This window comes from Eriocheir sinensis, chromosome 46 (assembly GCF_024679095.1).
Source record: "Eriocheir sinensis breed Jianghai 21 chromosome 46, ASM2467909v1, whole genome shotgun sequence".
Taxonomy (NCBI): domain Eukaryota; kingdom Metazoa; phylum Arthropoda; class Malacostraca; order Decapoda; family Varunidae; genus Eriocheir; species Eriocheir sinensis.
The window spans coordinates 10,036,420-10,056,466 of record NC_066554.1 but is presented as its reverse complement, the minus strand read 5'-3'; the positions used below and the strand labels follow the sequence as shown (position 1 = coordinate 10,056,466).

General features: G+C 43.0%; 1 protein-coding gene across 3 annotated transcripts in view; it reads right to left on the bottom strand.

Moving 5' to 3' along the window:
• LOC126981086 (FERM, ARHGEF and pleckstrin domain-containing protein 1-like) overlaps positions 1–20,047 on the bottom strand; it is a 265,700-nt gene that overhangs the window by 25,523 nt on the left and 220,130 nt on the right. For 2 of the 3 annotated variants that reach the window (XM_050831776.1, XM_050831777.1), the window contains 9 exons: positions 19,320–19,457; positions 17,585–17,771; positions 16,904–17,027; positions 16,437–16,524; positions 15,686–15,841; positions 11,600–11,760; positions 10,980–11,054; positions 10,645–10,748; positions 9,026–9,256 (listed from right to left, as the gene is read on the bottom strand). In XM_050831776.1, coding sequence (XP_050687733.1) covers positions 9,026–9,256; positions 10,645–10,748; positions 10,980–11,054; positions 11,600–11,760; positions 15,686–15,841; positions 16,437–16,524; positions 16,904–17,027; positions 17,585–17,771; positions 19,320–19,457 — 1,264 coding nt within the window. The remainder of the gene's footprint in view (positions 1–9,025; positions 9,257–10,644; positions 10,749–10,979; positions 11,055–11,599; positions 11,761–15,685; positions 15,842–16,436; positions 16,525–16,903; positions 17,028–17,584; positions 17,772–19,319; positions 19,458–20,047) is intronic. The other variant, XM_050831778.1, reaches the window with a different exon arrangement.

The window sequence follows — 20,047 nt, the reverse complement described above, 5'->3', positions numbered from 1 at the left end:
TGGAGGAACACGTGTCCATTATTATACTCGTACGTCTCAAGTGGGACTCAGTGATCCTTTTACGTCAGCTGAAAAAAAATTATCTGTTCTGCAAGATAATCTTCCACATTTTGATAAATAATTGGAATGCTTGTGTTTGTCTCTCCTGCCCACTCCTACACACCCCATCCAGCTCTCTGAACAATACGACAACCTTGTCTCATCATTACCATGAATAACAACTATTTTGCATTGATTGACAAGTCATGTGCAGGATAAGGTTCATTTGGAGGCACTACTTGCATTTGAGTATATCTAAATGACTGTGAAAATAAAATGGAGGTGTATGGGGCCCATCATAGCACATTGCTAAAAGTGCACCTCACAATGCTAAACTAATGCAATGTGTTAATTCTATTTGTTCTGCAAAAAAGACATATAGCAAAATATCTAAGAAAAATTCTTTGCATCTTACAAAACACAAGAAGTATGGGCAATGTTTGGCATTTACTGTGACAGATTTGCTGCGACGTACAGTTGACTGTGGCTGCTGTGACAACTCTCAGAGAATAAGTCGGTATTTGCATTGCATATGATTCAAAATGTAGGAAGAAATCCCCCACCCTCTCATTGAAACTGAGTGCCTTATATTAGGACTTAATTTTCAATATGAGAACTAAAACTTTTGCCAAACAGATTTTTTCCTTATAAAAACATCCCTTAATTTTTGTGCAACCTTGTCTAGTCGTGGCTGAGGGTAGGTGAGTAGCTCGTGTGGGTCCCACCTGTGACCCTCTGGGTGTGGCCTGACCTTTCTAGCTGGACTATAGTAACTAAGACACCCAGGGAGGCAACTAAGGCTAGCAGGACTAATTGGCATAAACACTGGCCTGAAAATATAAAGATAAATAAATAAAACATAATTTTGCACTAGGCATGCAACACCACAGAAAAATATACCAGATAGCTCGTAAAATAAGGAAAAAATATGCTACTTGACTCCATCAACAGCCTGCCACTGCAAAAAATAAATTAGCTAACAAGTGCAAATGGTAAGACAAGACAAATAGGAGGCGGCAATGTCTAAAATTTTAAAACATGAATAGGCAAACATGTAGGGAAGGTTTAAGTATGAGGCTTTTAGATATGGAAAACATTTCTTAATAACCAACTGGTACATGGCTTCATTTTAAGTTTGACATCTTTCATTCAATTATCACACATAACATTGTTAGTCTTTGGCTTTTAGCATGGCTTCAGTCTATGATAAGTTACAGCTGATCTCTAGACCCCAGTCAATACCGACATCTCTTCTAAGATACAAATATACACGATTGCAGTTATAAAGTGACTCAGTGTGAACACGATTGTCAACAGACACACTAGCACTACAGTGATAATGACGACATTTAAGTCTGAGATAATGTTGGTCATGACACTCAATTTTTACAGTCGCTGCACAGCGGAGTGTGGCGGGCGTGCCAGCTGTACACAAGCTCCCTTTGAGGACTGGTTCCCATCCCTCAGCAGGTTTGAGAGGAAGTCTGTATAAGGCTCTCTGGGTGGCAATTTATCTGAGAGTCCTATGAAAACTTCCTGCTGCTGAATGAGCTACCCTCTAAGTAAACAGCTAGAGTAAATAAAAATGTTAACACAAGAATGGCAATAGCTAGTATTCCACATAGTTGATAAATCTTGTCTTCCTTTTCTTGCTTGTCTTACCATAGAGCACAGTGTTAGGGAGGGCCAAACCTATCGCACAAGTGAACAGGCACTCCATTTATGTATCGGCACCTATGGTCACCCAGCAAGGCTGCAAAATAACAACCAGAGAGAGGTCAGATGCTGCATCACCCAAGCGGCTCACACTCACACATGCCACTACTACTTAACTTCAGGCTACTGGAGAAAAAGTGTGAATACATGCTAAACCTCTTGAAGGAACCTTATTCATCTCAAGTCTCAAACTTATCATTGCTTAAAAGTAAAACATTATCATCACAGGGCATTACTCAGGTGTCAAAAAGATTTAGTCTTAAGAATGATGTTAAATTCTGCATATCAGGACATGATGATGCTCTCATCGGGATAAGTCCTCATTCATCTTTGAATTAACTACTCAAACGCTTTCTATCTGCTTTCTTTCATTACTCTATTAATGAAAAATGGTTCTGTATATTATAAATTTCCATGAATTTTGGAAAAGATTATACACTGAATATGCCAAAGTACACCCAGACCTCACTTTACAGAGGTGTCTTTCTGGGCAAAGATAGAACGCAGGTTTCTTTTGGAGTACATAACACTGTGGACTTTCAGATATCTTGAGCACTTGTTTGTGTGCAGTGCCGTATCACTAAGAAATATATTTATTGTGCCACTATAAATATTCTTTTTTTTATGCTGTCAGCCACAAATCTCCACTCTTTTCCAAATTTCTCAGACAGAATACCAGTCATCATAAGTTGACAGAGCTTTTTGTTCAACTACCACAATATCTTTGAGTATATAAGTTGCATGACTTGCATCAACTTAAATATGTGTAAAATGAAGTCTGGGAACAATAAATATAAAACCAAAGAAAACAATTTCTTCAGGTATCTAACAGCAGCAAGCTTTATATATCAAGGTTCAAACTGTATGGAGAACTGCAATTGTCTTTCCCATACAGAGTGATTATTATGCAGTCAAAGACGTAGGGTAACTCAAGATATAACTGCAACACAGATTTTTTTCATCAGAGTTCATGCTGAATGTAATCTATGTACAAAGTTTATGGCCATGTCAAGAGGAGTTATGTGCTGTAATCGGTCCATCACTTGGTGGCAGGTGAGAAGCACTGGATAGCAAACTGAGGTACTACTCAACCCCTTTAAAATGCCAAAGTGGAAGAGAACATATAAATGACAGGATTTGGAAAAGGACTTGCAGAGCAAATGTTGGTATTCATATTTTCCTGAGACTTTTGACATAAATGTGTATGCTTAGAAAGAAATGTATATATGCATGCAGAGTGTATCATCAACCCAATGTGAACAAGAGGTGGCATGTAAACTAGATATATAGTGGAATGCAAAACTTTAAACACTACTTGACTTTTGTTAAGAAATTATTATATAAAATTGCTCAGTAAATCTACAATATTAGTATTAAGAGGAAAGTGACCTAGAGCAGTAAAGTGCAAATGAAAAAAATTAGGTAGCAAATTAGTTGCTTCCACAAATCTTGAATTTCTACATTCATAAAAGCAAGCATTAACTGAATGAGTTACCACCTAAAGAGATTTGTATGTACTGATAATGACCTTGGATTCTATATAAATAGACTGATGGATACATATTCAGTATCCACCTTTCTCCTCTGGCAAAAGAAGAACAAGCATGTACAGCAGTTGCTACATACAGGACGAATATTTGGCGCATCAGTATAATACTTCAAACAACATGAAACATGAAAGCATTGTACAGGACTGAAGGTAAAACTGTCATCTGCCAGACTCGGCATGTAATAATGACAGAGACTTGCCAATCCTAGGCTCCTCCCCATCATGTTCACTGTGCACCTGACAGCAAAACTTGTCACCTGACCACGAGGCTCCTGCTGCCCAGCCCAAGTGGCTGTCTTCTGGCAAAGCCCAAGTAACTCACTGCTGCATCTGCAGTACTATTGACCAATGCAAACATACCACATCTATCAACTGTCACGAATACACGGGACTTGTTGTGCTTTCTGTGTTTCTTACACTCCCGGAAAATACTGTTTTGCAAAAGTGGATGAAGTGATCGGCAAAATTTCCTCCCCACCACACAAACCACTACATTTTGTGCATGACTGGAGGGAACCTTCAACTTAAAGCCCCAAAATTACATGAAAATAAGTATGCAGGTATCAAAAACTAAACTCTTTTAACTTAGATGCAAGTATCATCAAACCCTACTAATATGATTCACACAGCACGAGTTAAAAGAAACCAAATTGGTATGAAAAAAAAGTAACAGTATAAAACTATTTCAGTAGTATGTGTGTATATCTATATATGCAAACATATATACATAGAAATTTATATTATAATCCTTTCTTCTACATGTTGCCATTGAGGATGTTTTGTCGTTGTGTCAACCCTTCTACTCTACTTTAAAGCTTCAAAACCCCTAGACAATGATCTTCCTTTGAGCTTCACCGACACACCAGCTTGGAGCACAATTTTCAAGAGTTCAATTCGAGACGTGTTTAACAGGAAACGGTAGAACAGCAACCAACATCAAAATGCTTAAATGTGTCTTGCATGACTTATATTGCTCATTAACACACAAATATATGATATGATAACCATGGTGCTAAATTAACTGACAGTAAACAGTAATTTCTTCTTTTATACACTACATAATATTTGACAGGTCTTTAGTTCCCTAAATAATGCACCAAAAGGAGTATGAGATTCAAAGGTAAATTTTATCCTTAACTCTAAAGAGCTCAGTTATAAAAAAAGTTATGTTAAAAACAGTAATTAAATAAGTGAAAAATAAACATAACAATAAGAATATAAATAATAATATAAATAATAATAGTGATAATAATAATAATAATAATAATAATAATAATAATAATAATAGTTTCAAGATTATGGAAATATCAGGCTTGTCATATCTGTAACTGAACGCAAAGCATGATGGTGAGATCAGTAACATCAGCTCAAACAAGGAAGAAGTTCGCCAAAATCATAAAAACAAAACGTTACAAATCTACCCTTTCTAAAAACAAGAGGAAAGAAGGGAGACAGCAAAACAAACAAAGCAACATGGACAGATTTCAACACAAGTAAAAAAATATATATGGAGAGAGAGACAGAGAGAGAGAGACAGACAGACAGAGACAGAGAGACAGAGAGAGAGAGAGGAGTGGGAGCCCTAGAAGCTGTTCCACTCCCCGCTATCGGATTGAGCAGCAGTCAGACCCGCAGTGGATAAGTTCTCCCGACTCTCATGGAGATGTCCACCACGCACCTCAAAATCCACAGCCATGCGGTGGCGTGCTTCCATGGCTCGCTGTCCACTATCATACTTAGTGACGGGCATTTCGCGAGCAATAGGGGTTGGCGGTGTGAGGGGTGGGCTGGGGCTTCGTGAGAGAGAGGGGGGGCGCATGAACGGCCGAGGTGGTGGGGGTGGGGGAGGGGGAGAAGGGGATGAGGGCTCCCTTCTCAGGCGGGTGGGTGTTCTGGGTTTTGTGGAGGATGTAGCGGAAGCAGAGGTAGTAGCGGCACTGGTGGAGGAGGGAGCATGAGAAGCAGGGATCTTTTTCTTTGCTCTTGGAGTGCCATGTGGTGGTAGTGACCCTTCCTCTTCCTCCTCTAATTCCTCAACAGAATGTGTGTCTTCAAGCATCTCCAGGTTGTCCTCAGGCTCCTGAAGGGTGTGGTTTTCTTCTGAAGCTGACTCAGATTCAGAAACTTCATGGATGCCCTCAAACTTAACAGGAATGTTATCGTAGATTCCTTCGCTTGTCTGGTTCACACGCTGGTTAATCTCCATATAATAGGTTTCAATGTGACTCAACTCTGTGTGTGGGTTCTCCAAGAAGGCTGAACTTGGAGGAGACGGAAACTCATCACTCTCATCTCCCGGCACAAACTCTGGTAGATCTCTCAAGAAAAACTGTGCAGCAGCAGTGGCAGCAGCTGGCGGGGCAGAGGTGAATGAATGATGGTTTGGCGCCTGGTCCGTGGCCTCAGCAGTGGTAGGCATGCTGGAGCGGCGGTTGTTGTCACTCTGGTTGTCATCACTGGTAGAGTTAGAGTAGTCTGAAGGAAGCTCTCCCTGCTGCTCCTCAGATGGGATGGAAGGCAACTTTTCCTCAGTGGGTGTGGAAATTTTGCTGTCTGTGTGCTCAGGCTCTGGCTCAGGTAAACCAATGTGATCCTGCTCATGCTCCTGCTCTGAGGTGGTGCTGCGCTCAGAAATGCGGGACAGCGTTCGGGAGGGGAAAGCATAGCCCATGTCAATTTGTCTTGTCATCTGGTAGTACTCCGGCTCCTGGTAATCATCATGGTACTCGTCGGGCTCAGAGACAAGGTCAGGAGACTGAGGAGACTGGTCACTCATTTGGGCATGGTCATCCTCCTCCTCTTCCTCCTCCTCTTCTTCCTCTCCAAAGTAGTCTCGATCCAGTTCTTCCTCAGGTGGTGGCCCTCCGACAGCACCCATCGGCTCTTCCTCTTCCTCTTCCATCTCCATTTCTGCTGGCCTAGATGGTGCTGGCTGGGGTGGCAGCTCTACTTCACACACCAGGGCAGCTGCCACCTCCCTGTGTTCCTGTGGGGCCTCCACCCTGGGCGGTAGCTCCTTCTCAACTGGTTTTGGGGGTGGCTTTGCAGGCGGCTTGACCACAGGCTTGGGAGGTGGTTTGGGCTTAGGGCCATGATCCTTTCTAATTCGGATGGGTTCCACCAAAAACACTTCACCATCATCCTCATCAGTCTCATCAACAGTCACAATTATTCTGCGTTCACGGTCGCGGTCCCGGTCCCGATCACGGTCTCGATCCCTGTTCCGATCGCGGTCCCGGTCCCGGTCCCGGTCCCGATCACGATCACGATCACGATCACGATCACGATCACGCTCCCGGTCACGGTCATGATCTTGTTCACGCTCCCGGTCAGTGCTGCCACCCTCTAGGATCTCCATAACTCGAGCCCCTGAGAGGGAGGCAAATGCCTGAGGTGTCTCCTCAGGGGGTATAAGGGCTTCAGTCAACTCATCCATGCTGATGAGTGGCTCTTCCAGCAGGATGCCATCAAAGAATTTACTCTTCAGCTCAGCATCCAACAGCTTGGGGCTACGCTCTGGTGGAGGTGCCAACACACACGGCAGGTCCCCTAACTCCTCACCTTCCTTCCCCGGCTCAAACTCAAACACTGGTGCATCAAAGAATGGCGATCGCTGGCCAGGTTCTATGGATATGGATGTCCTCCTGCCAATGTCTGAGAGTGAGGGCCTCCGTTCTGAGGAAACAGAACCTCTTCTATCTGAGGATGCAGAACTTCGCCTGTCTGAACAAACTGAGCTGCGTCTCTCAGATGAAGAAGAGGATTTTCTCTCTTCTTTTTCTCTGTCATAAGGTGACCGCCTCCCCAGCTCAGAGTGGAGGGACGGTCTCCTCTCAGTCTCTAGATAGGGGGATTTCTCAGACTCATGTAGGGAAGACCTGCGCTCCCTGTCTGATATGGCTGATGGAGAGATACAGCTTCCATCTTGATAGGATGGTCGTCTCTCAGAGACTGGATAGGGAGATTTTCTGCCAATGTCATGAACTGACTGCCTCCTCTCCCCTGTTACTGAAGAGCGTCTGTCAAGAATGGACTCATCAATCTCCTCAATACTCATCTGGCTGTCCTTGGAGCCCAGTTTGTTGAGGCGGTCATCTGGTAACCTAAATCGTTCAATAACAGTGCGTTCTGATGCATCGCTCTCATCAATCTTCTTTTCCCGGGACACATCCGTCAGGTCCATTTCTCCACTGGAGGGAGATTCTTCCTTTACCTCTGGTGGTGGAGGTAGAATTTCAAAATCAAAGACATGTGGTTCCACTTTCTCCTCAATGACCACAACGATCTGGTCTTCATGCTCAGACTCTAGTTCAAACTGAAACTCCTCTTGTTCATCCTCCTCCTCGTCACTGCTGCCGCGTATGCGTGTGATGAGGTCCATGTCAGGAGGCCGTGGCAGGAACTGAACTTGCTCCTGAGAGGGTGTTAGGTCATCATCATCTTCATCTTCTTCTCGCACTTGTTCAGGCGGAGGGGCAATGGGGTGCAAGATCTCCAGTGGTGAACAGATATCACTGTCTGTGTTGCCCCCTGAGTCACTGCCCCGTCCTGCACCATACATTGGGAACTTGGATTTTTTGTGCAGAGTGGAGAAGTCAATGCAGCGTGGCCGAGATTGCTGAGACGAGTATGAGGTGACACTTGGGGGGCTGGTTGAGGTACTTCGACGATGCTGCAAAAAATTACCATGCTGGAGGTCAATTGGTCGAGGCGTGGTAGAAGATCGAGTGTGTGAGGAGAGAGAGGAGCCACCATCACTTTCACAGGAGCTCATTTTGTGGAGGCTTTCCTGTGATGAGCCATAGTCAACATACTGGCCCATTTCCTTAGCTGCTCGCATGCTGGCGGAAAGCCTGGTGCTCTGGGTGAGTGTGCTGAGGCTAGGAGGTTCAGCAGCATCACGAAGACTCTCACAGGACTCCCGCCCAAGCCTTGAGTGACTACTGGCACGGGAGCGTATGCTGCTCACACTCTCCGTGATGCTTTCCTGAAGGTCAATACCACTGTGGTGAGAGAGTGACAACTGGCTGAACACAGAGGAGCCATCATTAATAGTAATAGTGCCCAGGTGCCGTGTGGTGAGGATGTATCCCTTCTCACTGGTGATCTCACATACACTGTTCTCATGGAACTCAGGGCTACCAGGACTAGCCAGGTCTTCATCATCAACCTCAGGTGGTCTAGAGTCCAGTGGCAGCTCTAAGGTTATCCTGGAGCTGGCCCTACTTCCTGCCAAGCTCCTTGAGAGGCTTCCAAACTGGCTGCTGCTGTGTGTCCTGGGAAGACTGCCTGTGTAGCCATTGGTCTGTTTCTTGCCCACGGAGGAAGTGCTGCCATGGCTACGTGGAAGACTGCCTGTGTAGCTGCTTGTGCGTCCCCGCCCATTCCCTGCTTCTCCTTTGAGCTCGGCCCATTCCAGTCCCTCCATGCTGCCTATCTCCTCACTATTCAACATTAGCTTTGACCCTGACCTACTGGCAACCCTTGAGCTAGACCGAGACTCCTCCCATTTCCCCCCCTCCCGTTCAATCAGTTCATACGACTCATGGGATAAATTGTCTCCACTATCATCTGCTGCCTCTGTGTAGTGACGATTATCAACAAAGGAAAAGTCTTTAAGCGAGCCCTCCAAGAGGACTGGGTTAGAATTAAGCTGCTGCCTTGATGACATGGTAGAGTTAGTGTCTAAGGAAGGTGCCCTCGGGTAGTGGCGGTGCTGACCTGGATGGTGGGGGTACTCAGGGTCGTGACCTCGCTGTGGGCTGGAAGTCACTGACGTCTCCGGGGAGAGAGTGTCCTGGCGGGATGGTGTCACACTTGGAGTCTCCAAGTCACGAGTGTCAAAGTCGTGGAGGTCAGCTGTCTCCGTCTGTGTTGGTGACCCGGGGGACTGTGGGTCTCCAGTGGAGGCCAGGGTCATGGAACCACATGACAGTGAGACTGGGGTGCCAACTGAAAGGGTTTGATGAGTTAGATGGACACTAGTTAAAAACTATAATAAGAAATCACAGCATGCATTATTTACCTATATCATGATAAATTTCTATAGTAGTACAATCACATGGACCATCTTGATAATATTATTCTGAATGAGTGTGTCGTATGATTTGGATTATATCAATTTGCTTCAGTACAAGAGAAATGCTACTGCACACGTGTTTACGAGGACCATTTCTTGACTGAAAAGTGAAAACTAACTTAAAAAGTAATAAAAAGAAAATATCTTGGCTCAAAAAGCAACACAAGAAAAAGCTGTAAAGAAAAGGTTTTAATTAACAGTGTCCACCTCTTAGCTTCCTCTGTACAAAGGAAGTTAGATTCAAGACTTTAAATAACAGTACAAGATGAGCAAGAGTCTCTCAGGCTACTCTATCAAGCATCTGTAAAAAACATAATAAAATTAATACATTACAAATCTATGTAGATTTCTAACACTAGACCAATTAAGTGAAGGCACACCACTCTGTTACTACTTAAAGAGGCACTGATGGCACACCACTCTGTTACTACTTAAAGAGGCACTGATGGCACACCACTCTGTTACTACTTAAAGAGGCATATGTCTCATGTTAAACGTTAATCACCAAGCCAAAGACTTATATTTAGAGAGAATGGAGACGGTTCAAAGGCTACAAAAGGATCAAAAGACCTCCGTTCAGAGGTCAGCAGCTGACCAAAATAGAACTTCCAGACTAGAGGAGCCTTAACATTCCTCTCTTGAAAGAGAATCTTGTAGGAAGGAAGAAATCAAAAGGAAGATTCTTCCAGAGTTTGCAAATCACAAACATCACAGTAAAACATTCCTTAGAATACTAACATAATTATAACTTAAAGTGATAATGCCAAAACAACTTGACATAACTGATATTTATACTCAGAAAACACATGAAAATAATAATAATTACATCCTGACAATTCTAGTATTCCTATATATATATATATATATATATATATATATATATATATATATATATATCTATATATATATATATATATATATAGCTTTATATATATATATATATATATATATATATATATATATATATATATATATATATATATATATATATACATATATATATATATATATATATATATATATATATATATATATATATATATATGTATATATATATATATATATATATATATATATATATATATATATATATATATATATATATATAATGTCCAAGACTATACATGGAATTGAAAATCGTTTCAATAAAAAGCAGCACAACAGCACAAAACTAAATATGTACAATTGGCAAGGCAAAGAAGTTCATCACATGAAATGAAAACTAGAGCTTTATGTGGCAACAGGATACAAGGCAACTTACTGCACTGATTGTCGCTGAGGGGCAGAAGAGGCTGTGCTGAGATGCTCATTCCAACGCTGCTCACACTCGCATGTACAGAAGGGGAGTGTCGAAAAGACTGGGACCTGACAGGGGAGGAACGTGCCGCTCTTCACTTTTTAAACTTTCAGGTGCATCATTCTTATGTGCCACTAAGGCTTCACTCTGCTGAGGGGCACTATTTGCTTTGGCTCACAACAACAACTACTACATCACAATTCCCAGACAGTGCACTGCTGAGTCAAGGCAGCAGACTAACTTGGCTGGAGCAGAACACTGCACCGCAACACAACACAGTACATGATAGGAAGCAATACCTTTGAAACGGAGCTCTCTTCACATAGTTATCTCGAACAAACTCTTGCACTTGTTTCTGTGTTCTTCCGCTGTACCTGTGAACAAAAAGATAACAGATTGAGAGGCCATTATTGTCATAGTTTCTTTGGGCAGTAACACATCAGCACATTCATATTTTTAGGTAATCTAAAATACATGCAAAAGAAGGAGGAGGAGGAGGAGGAGGAGGAGGAGGAGGAAAAGGAGAAGAAGGAGAAGGAGGAGGAGGAGGAGGAGAAGGAGAAGGAGAAGGAGGAGGAGGAGGAGGAGGAGAAGGAGAAGGAGAAAGAGGAGGAGGAGGAGGAGGAGGAGGAGGAGGAGGAGGAGGAGGAGGAGGAGGAGGAGGAGGAGGAGAAAGAGGAGGAGGAGGAGGAGAAGGAGGAGGAGGAGGAGAAGGAGAAGGAGAAAGAGGAGGAGGAGAAAGAGGAGGAGGAGAAGGAGAAGGAGAAGGAGAAGGAGAAGGAGAAAGAGGAGGAGGAGGAGAAAGAGGAGGAGAAGGAGAAGGAGAAGGAGAAGGAGAAGGAGAAGGAGAAGGAGAAAGAGGAGGAGGAGGAGGAGAAAGAGGAGGAGGAGGAGTGGCAGCAGAGGCCGAGACACTCACCTGAAGGAGGAGCCTCGGGACAACACTCGGGTTTTGTGGCGAGGAACCTTCTTGACCTGGGAGCAGCGGAAGAAGCCGTGGTGCTCCACACATTTCTTCCAGAAGTTTTTACACTCGTTCCGGCCGTCAAAAAAGAACTCAACAATATCCTTGTAATACCCCTGTAACATTGTTTGCATTTGTTAAACTAATAAGGGAGCCAACACTTTAAAACCTCACTGAGCTGGAGTATAATTTTGTGTACCTTAAGGGTTAGTGACTGACTTAAGTTTGGCAAAAGCTGACGAGGATGACTTGAACTAGAAAATATTGTAAGTTTCTAATGACTGGTAAAGTAATATTTTGAATAATAAGTACATGAAATAAACACATTGGGTCGTATTATGAGACATTTCGCTGCCCAAGAACACATATTTGACAAGGCTTTCATCGGAGTTGTGGACATTTCCAGGGGTAGTTTTATGACCCTGGTGGTAGTTTGACCCTTCTTCTGTACCATGAACGTGAGGAAACACTCATTACAACCCGACTGACCCCCTCTTGGACCTTTAAAAATATGTGACGTGAGAAGCCAAACCATCTTATAATACCGACCATACTGCCACAATTACTGCACAAATCAGTTTTCATATTCTGCATTGTACTAAAACTAACTTTTCACCTCATTCATATTATTTGAAATCTCTGTGTCAACTACAAGTAAGTAAACTGCACGTGCATCAAGCAAACAGGGAGCATTAATACACTTTCCAATGACCCTACACCTAAAAAGCCCCGTTCACACTGTGCCGACTCTGGGCCACGACAACCCAGCGACTTTTCCATTTGACAAGTTGGTTCCCACGCTCCAAGAAGTAGGGGGAGGTTTTATTGGGGTCTTGGTGTCTTGCCGATTGCCTGGGACATTCGGCCAACTAGCTGCCAGTATGTCGTGCTAACCCTCACGACCCCAGACTCGTGTCACGACGTCGGAGCAGCATTCGGCAACAGTCTCAAGACCTCTTTCAAGACATGCCCGACCCTTTCACATCAACACCCAAGACCTCGTGCACTCTAGAGCCGTGGGTAGTTGTGGCCCAGAGTCGGCACAGCGTGAACGGGGCTTAAGGAGAAGTACCACCAAGGTCTTTAGTCTGTTCACTCCCATGTCCAGTCACCAACCTTGCACTCACCTTGCTTCATCTGACTCCTATATGCAATTATGAATCATCTATCAGTATTTCTCTTCCCAAGAAGTTCCTCTAACATTCCAAGCACTTACTGACTTACATTCCCACACATACTCAATGTAGAAATAAACCCTTTTCAATGTGCTACACCCCAAACACACCAAAAAGGGCAAGTGCAGGCCCATCTACCACACTGGGTATGGTAGAAATGCCTTGTTTAAATAATTGTTAGTTATGATCCTCTTTTGTGCTTGATGATTTACAGATATTTCACAACACATCAGTAATTCCCCTGGGACAGTCTGGGCAGGACAAGTATACCTGAATGATGATATAGATAGAGGTGGGAATCCTACTCCATCAAACAGCAAGGACACACACTAAGGAACCACACATTCAAACAAGGTCAAGGGAATCACAACTACAAATCGGAAAGAAGGATGTCATGGAGTCTGATTACAAATTGAAAAAGGGAAAGGGACTTCATAAGGAGTAGATAGGAATTTAATAGGAAATAATGAGGTTAAGAAAGGGACAAGGAAAGGAGTAGTGTGAGGGGGTGCTAAGGGGGTATGAGGGAGGGATGAGGCCGCCCCCGTGTGTGCCGTGTGAGACCTGGGAGACACACACGGAAGGGCAAAACAGGGAAACATTGAGCGTGAGCCAACACACCTCTGGCCACCTTCCTCCGTAGGGCAGCTTGGGGGAGGGGACAGAGGGAGACAGTCAACATTACTCAAAGCATGTCTACCCCAACAACCCACACAGTAGTTTGCTTCAGGGGTTATACTTAACCAATTCTGATCTATACAATGTCAATATGCTAGGAATGAAAACTTAGGTATCTATATTACTTTCAAGGACTTTCACTTATTATTCAATTAGTATGACAGCCTTCCAAGTGAGAGGCTTGATATAAGTCATGCACTGCAATGGAGCATGTGAGTCCTCTGGTCCATGGAGATGCTATTTACACCCATATGTACAACGCACCAAAGGACGTGGTAAGTTAAGCAAGTGTTATGCACCCTGGCCTTGCAAGGATTTACCCGGTGAACAGAGACAAGGACCAACTAGATGAGGGTAAAGAGCTAGGACACGGCACCACTAGGACAGGAGACACAGGTGGGGTAATATCTAACACATCAGAACTATTGTCAATATATCACACCAACCAGGTAAAAAATTACTAGACTAAGGCTTCAATTGCATATTCTAAGAATCAAGACTAATGAAAACTATTAGAAAATTGGGAGCAAAAATTGTATATCAATTACTTTCAATTCTTCAAGGGGTGACCAAACAGCAATAATGATCATGGCAGTCTGATTTTAATTAGCATTAAAAACATTAGTGTGTCAAGTATGTCTTTATGAGGTGACCCAACAGCAACAATGGCAATAATGGGGCAGTGATGAACATGACCACACAAAGCCCACAGGAGATACTGTTACTTAATATCCAAACACATCCCTTAGAATTCTTTAATCAAGGAGTGTGTGTGTATGTGTATATATATATATATATATATATATATATATATATATATATATATATATATATATATATATATATATATATATATATATATATATATATCTTGAGTTGAGCCCATTGTTGCTTGACTCTGCCACCCTGCCAGTGGAGTAACAGCTGGCCAACAGTTAGTGAGTTAGACATGCGGGAGCGGTGTGACACAACACTGTGACAGACGTGTTACTCTACCTCGCCCTGAGTGGGGGACGGCCAGCCAATCACAAGGGGGGAAGGGGAAGATAAAAATCAAGTTGAAATGCACTGTAATAACACAAGTTCTGGTGTTTTCTGGCCATAATATGTTCAGTATGTTCAGGATGTCAAAATATATCACAGGCCTTTATAGAGCTCAATAAGTCAAGGTGGTAAACTCGAAAATTGCAAGCTATACATTATAATCAATGTCATTCTTAATCACGAAAACTTGATGATTCACCCGTACTAAAATATAAAATAACACAAAAGAATAAATAACAGAGAATAGTTGGACAACTCTAGAAACATAAAACCACTACTCACTACCAATTCTTTGCCCTTCAAAAAGAAATCTATTCTTGAAGAAATTCAGATTTATGAACCAATAGATGACATCTTCAATAAAAAGTTAACTCCAAATGATAAATTTACACACACACACACACACACACACACACACACACACACACACACACACACACACACACACACACACACACATACACACACAAAACATTAGTTAAGTTTATACTACATCTGCCTTAATATAAAAATAATATCAGGATAAACTGATTGACATTATATGATACACTGGCAAATTTCTGTAACCTACCCATTCTGTATAGCATGAGGTGTGTAACAATCCTTCAACAACTAGGGCAATGCAGACCCTTTTAGCCCAACACAAGTACTTAAGTCACGTTACCAAAAATCTTATAAAATGTAAGATGCACCAATCACAGCACCTGCTATGGGGAAAATGTAATCGGTTAATGGTGGCGCCACTAAATAGGTGTGTGGAAGATTTGCCCCAAACCCCAACCTTCTGGATAAGGTTGGGGTTAGGGGCAAATCTTCCACGAAGCGGTTTTGCGGCGCCCCTGTCAACCGATTACAAGGGGAAGCCTCGGCGTGGTGTATCTTACCATTCATAAGATATCTGATGTTATCCCCCTATCCGAAACCAAACTTAACCAGGTATGAAGACAAAAATGAGAGAGAGAGAGAGAGAGAGAGAGAGAGAGAGAGAGAGAGAGAGAGAGAGAGAGAGAGAGAGAGAAACAATAATCTTAGAAATATATGCCTAGTTGGAAATAAAGAGAAGAAAGGAAAAGAAAAAACTGACAAAATCATAAGAGGAAGAAAGTGCAAAAATAATGACTAATAGAACATGGGGAACACTTACATATCCCTCTGGGTGGAGTTTTGTGAGGAATCTTTTTCTCTTGAAGGAAAGCTTTCGTATTTTGGCCCAGGAGAATGTGTTGATCTTGGTGTAGTTCTGGAACACTAAGACCCCCATGTGTGCGACAGCCAGGTTCAGGGGCACTCCCTCGTTGTCCTGGGGTAGAAGTGATGCAGCAGAAGAAAGTATAAATATTCATGAGGAAGACGGAGAAATATCTAGCGAATGATCAGGTTTGAATGGGTGACAGAAAGAGGCAGGGAAAGTTGGAGGAGACAGTGTGAGGAAGCCTGAAGAGAGGGATGGAGGGAGGGAGGCTGGGAGAGAGGCAAAGTGGGGGCTGGTTAGGTCTTAGATTTAACCCGGTAGCAGTGGGGATCGTGTTTCTTAATGGTCCCTCCAAGCGAGAAAAATGAGAAAAAAATCACCCCTCACACAAACCATTTCATAATATACATCAAAGCATTTGTGATCAGATTATGTATCATCTATTTTGGGGGGTTTATATCATGGCACAAATTTGGCCCATCACTGCTACATGGTAAAGCCACAAAATTGGCCCGTCGCTGCTACCGGGTTAATGAATGCCATGAGCTTTTATAAACAAAAAAGGATCTAGGGAAAGTCTCAAGGGGATGGCAATCTGCATCTATTTTTATATATTTACTTATTTATTTTTATAGAGGGCTGAGGTTGGGGACTGGAAAGTATACTCAGCCTCCTTTATTTTTTTGTAAGCAAATTTGTTTACCTTGGCTGGGTGCATCTTGATTCCATAGAGTTCACATCTTCTTGCTGTCTCCAGGAGGTTAAGATCAGCTGCTGCAGGCGTCATACCCCTGTGCAGGGAGAAAAGTTGGAAAGTTTCGTTTAGTTGGCGCAACATCTGTGGTCATATGCCAGAGAGAGACAGAAGGGGAAGGAATTATAGGAGAAGGGAACAGATTGCAGGACCCCCTCCTCCTCTGTCTCTTGTTTTTGCAAAGCCATCCTTCAACAACCTACAAGGAAGATTCACAACAGAATTCTATAACAATCACAATATACTTGATATGGCTTGATCCCAATTGACTTTGCTCAGTGTTTCATTATAAATATAAACAAGTCAACCATCACTTGAAGACCAATAAATTACCTAATAACAATAGAGATAATTTACTTTTTTCTTCCTTCCATTCCCCGTAAACAAAAATATATAGAAAGGAATATGGTACTCACACGTGTTTTTTATGATTTTCCATAATCTTTCTCTCCAGTTCAGGGTCTTGGGAGGGCACAAACTTATACAGGGAGAGGTAGCGGTGGTCAGGGTAGTCTTCCTCAACAAAGTCGCCACACTCGGCTGGGGAACAAATGCATTACTGGATTACTGATTTATCATTAATGAATTTGAAGTTCTGATAAAACAGATTACAACATGGTCAGCAAGCTCTAATGATAGCCATGTTCCTAAACACTCAAGGTGTGCCAGTTGTCCTAAGTAATTTTGTGGGAGTCAGGTATCTGTGTTTTCATTAAACCTTGAGGGGGCTCTCAAAGAGAGCAAATAAAGGCTTTCTGAGAATGATACATAAAGTACAGTTTAACCAATTCAATTTAACCCGGTAGCAGCAGGTATCATGTTTCTTAATGGTCCCTCTAAATGACAAAAATGAGAAAAAATCACCCTCACACAAACCATTTCATAATACATATCAAACCATTTGTGATCAGATTATGTATCATCTATTTTGGGGGGTTTATATCATGGCACAAATTTGGCCCGTCGCTGCTACACAGTAAAGCCACAAATTTGGCCCGTCGCTGCTACACGGTAAAGCCACAAACTTGGCCCGTCGCTGCTACCGGGTTAAATCATACAAGTAGCTCACAGCACTTTCAGGACACCTTGTGATTCACCTTGGACGATGTAGGAGGCCATGAGGGCGGCAGTATTGTCGTTACAGAGGAGGCAGCCATGGGCCAGATCCCGCTTGATCTGCAGTGCAAAGAGGTAGCGGGTGTACTCCTCCTCAAGCTGGGCAGGGTCGGGCGTGTAGAACTTGACGCAGAACCGCAACACTGGCTCCACCTGACTCAGACACACCTGGAAACAAGAGAATGAGTGATTGAGATGACCTGCCTTATAGCACATCAACAACTTGCTAATATGCTAATAAATTATGTTAGGCAGAGTAGAATCAAAGGTGTTTCTTTTCATCAGCTTCCCTTCTCTTACTGATTGCTTTCTGCCTTAGTCTAAATTCTGCTACAGTGTCATTTCTCTTTCTATCATGTATTAATCTTTTCCAGCTGACTGCTCCTCTGCATTTTCTAACTGTATGCCTCCACCCTTCATGCTGCACACAACTTTCTACTTTGGCTTGCCCTATGCTGCCTATATTCCAAATACAGCACCTTCATTATTTCATCCTTCCCTTGATAAACTTTGTAACAGCCTTCCTATGACTTGAATGGGTAAATCTTAGTAATAGCGGCTCCTAGCGGGTGTGCGTTTAGGGCACGACGGGGTTTTGACAAGCGGACAGGCGTGTTTATGTCACAATGGTGTATTTTTCCGCGCGGCTCTTCCCTTTCTTCACCCCGGAGCTCGCAGTCTCATCGCCCGTCGACTTGGAAGAAATCGTGAGGCCAGCTGGAAAAATACACCCTTGTGACATAAACACGCCTGTCCGCTTGTCAAAACCCCGTCATACGTGCTGGAAGTGTTGTAATTACCATCACCCAATGTGCACCCGCTAGGCCGCTATTCCTAAGATTTACCCTTGAATGCTTTAGGTGAGTATCAAGACACTTTTCCAACTTCAAATGACCATGTTTCAACACTCTGCCCTTGAGATGCCTCCTTCTCTGAACACAAATTACCATTCTGATAACATTACATATTTTTTCCAAGTGTTCTACCTTTCTCTATCTCATTAACTTTGGACAATTAACAGTTTCACCCAACCAACGATTTTCTAACTTGGTTCATGTTTTTCTGGTGATACACAGGAAGCGAGCCACACCTGTAAGATCTTGTCATTGACCTTAGTTTATGAAGGTTAACTCGCGATTCATGAATATTTTTGGCTAAAGCGATCTGTTTTTCGACGTCATTCCAGGTGTCATTGCATCTATGAGAACAGCTATGTTAATTGATATCCCCCAGCCATCTAGTCTCCCTTTGTGATCTCTTGTACTCCTAATGCTCCATGTAAACAGGTCATCCCTCTGTGTGTGTGTGTATTTACGTAGTTGTAATTTTACTGGGCCTGGGCTTACGCTAGTGTGGTCCCGTCTCCGTTTCTATAATTATCCAACTTATCCTTGAAGCTCTGCACACTCTTCCCCGATACTACATTAGGTTAGTATTAGAAGGCACTCTCGCTTCTCACATCAGCTATTTCTAAAGGTCAAAGAGGGGGTCAGTCGAGTTCTAATGAGTGTTTCTTCAGGTTCACGGTACAGAAGAAGGCTCAGACTACCACCAGGGTCATAAAAGTACCCCTGGAAATGCCCACAACTCCTACGAAAGCCTTGTCAAATATGTGTTCTTGGGCGGCGAAATGTCTCCTAATACGACCCAGAGTCTATATTTCTTTGTGGGAAGCTATATTTCTTTGTGTGTGTGTGTGTGTGTGTGTGCACGTACCTGTCTACTCATAGGCTTCTCCAGGTCGAGCCAGTAGCGGGTGTTCCCATCTGTGTACTCGAGGCCGAAGTAGTCCGACTCGAGTAGGTTGAGCTGGCGACACACTTGTTCGAGCAGGACCGAAGCGCACGCCTTGCTCTGGGGAGGGAGGGAGGGAGGGACACGTCAGGACAGGAAAAAAGAAACAATACGACATAGAAAGTAAGGAACATGCTATCAAACTCCTCCAACGTTTCCTTAGGGTCAGTCTTACAGTCCAGCACGTTTGTAAGCTCCCCAACCAAACACGAAAACGACGAAAATTCCTTGTATAGTGGGTTTTTTCTTCACATTTGTTACCTTTTTTTATGCCCTTGAACTGACTCCTCTGCTGTAAAAAAATAAATAAATAAATAAATAAAAAACTAGACAAGGAATTTTCGTCGTGTTTTGTGCTTGGTTGGGGAGCTTACAAACGTGCTGTACTGGACTATTAGACTGGCCCCATCTATTGCAAAAGGCTCTCACACAGGTTGCCGGAGTTTCCATGGGCAGCGTGCCAGATTATCGTATCCAGCACCATTGTATTCACCGTTTTTAGACACTTAACGAAGCAAAACGACATTAATAATTAAACCTTTCAACGGTAAATATAAATACATGTGGTTATTGGGGTGCAGGAGACCGTTTTTGGGTCGGAAATCGGAAATATAAGAGGCTAAGTACGACAAAGAGGCTAAGTACGACAA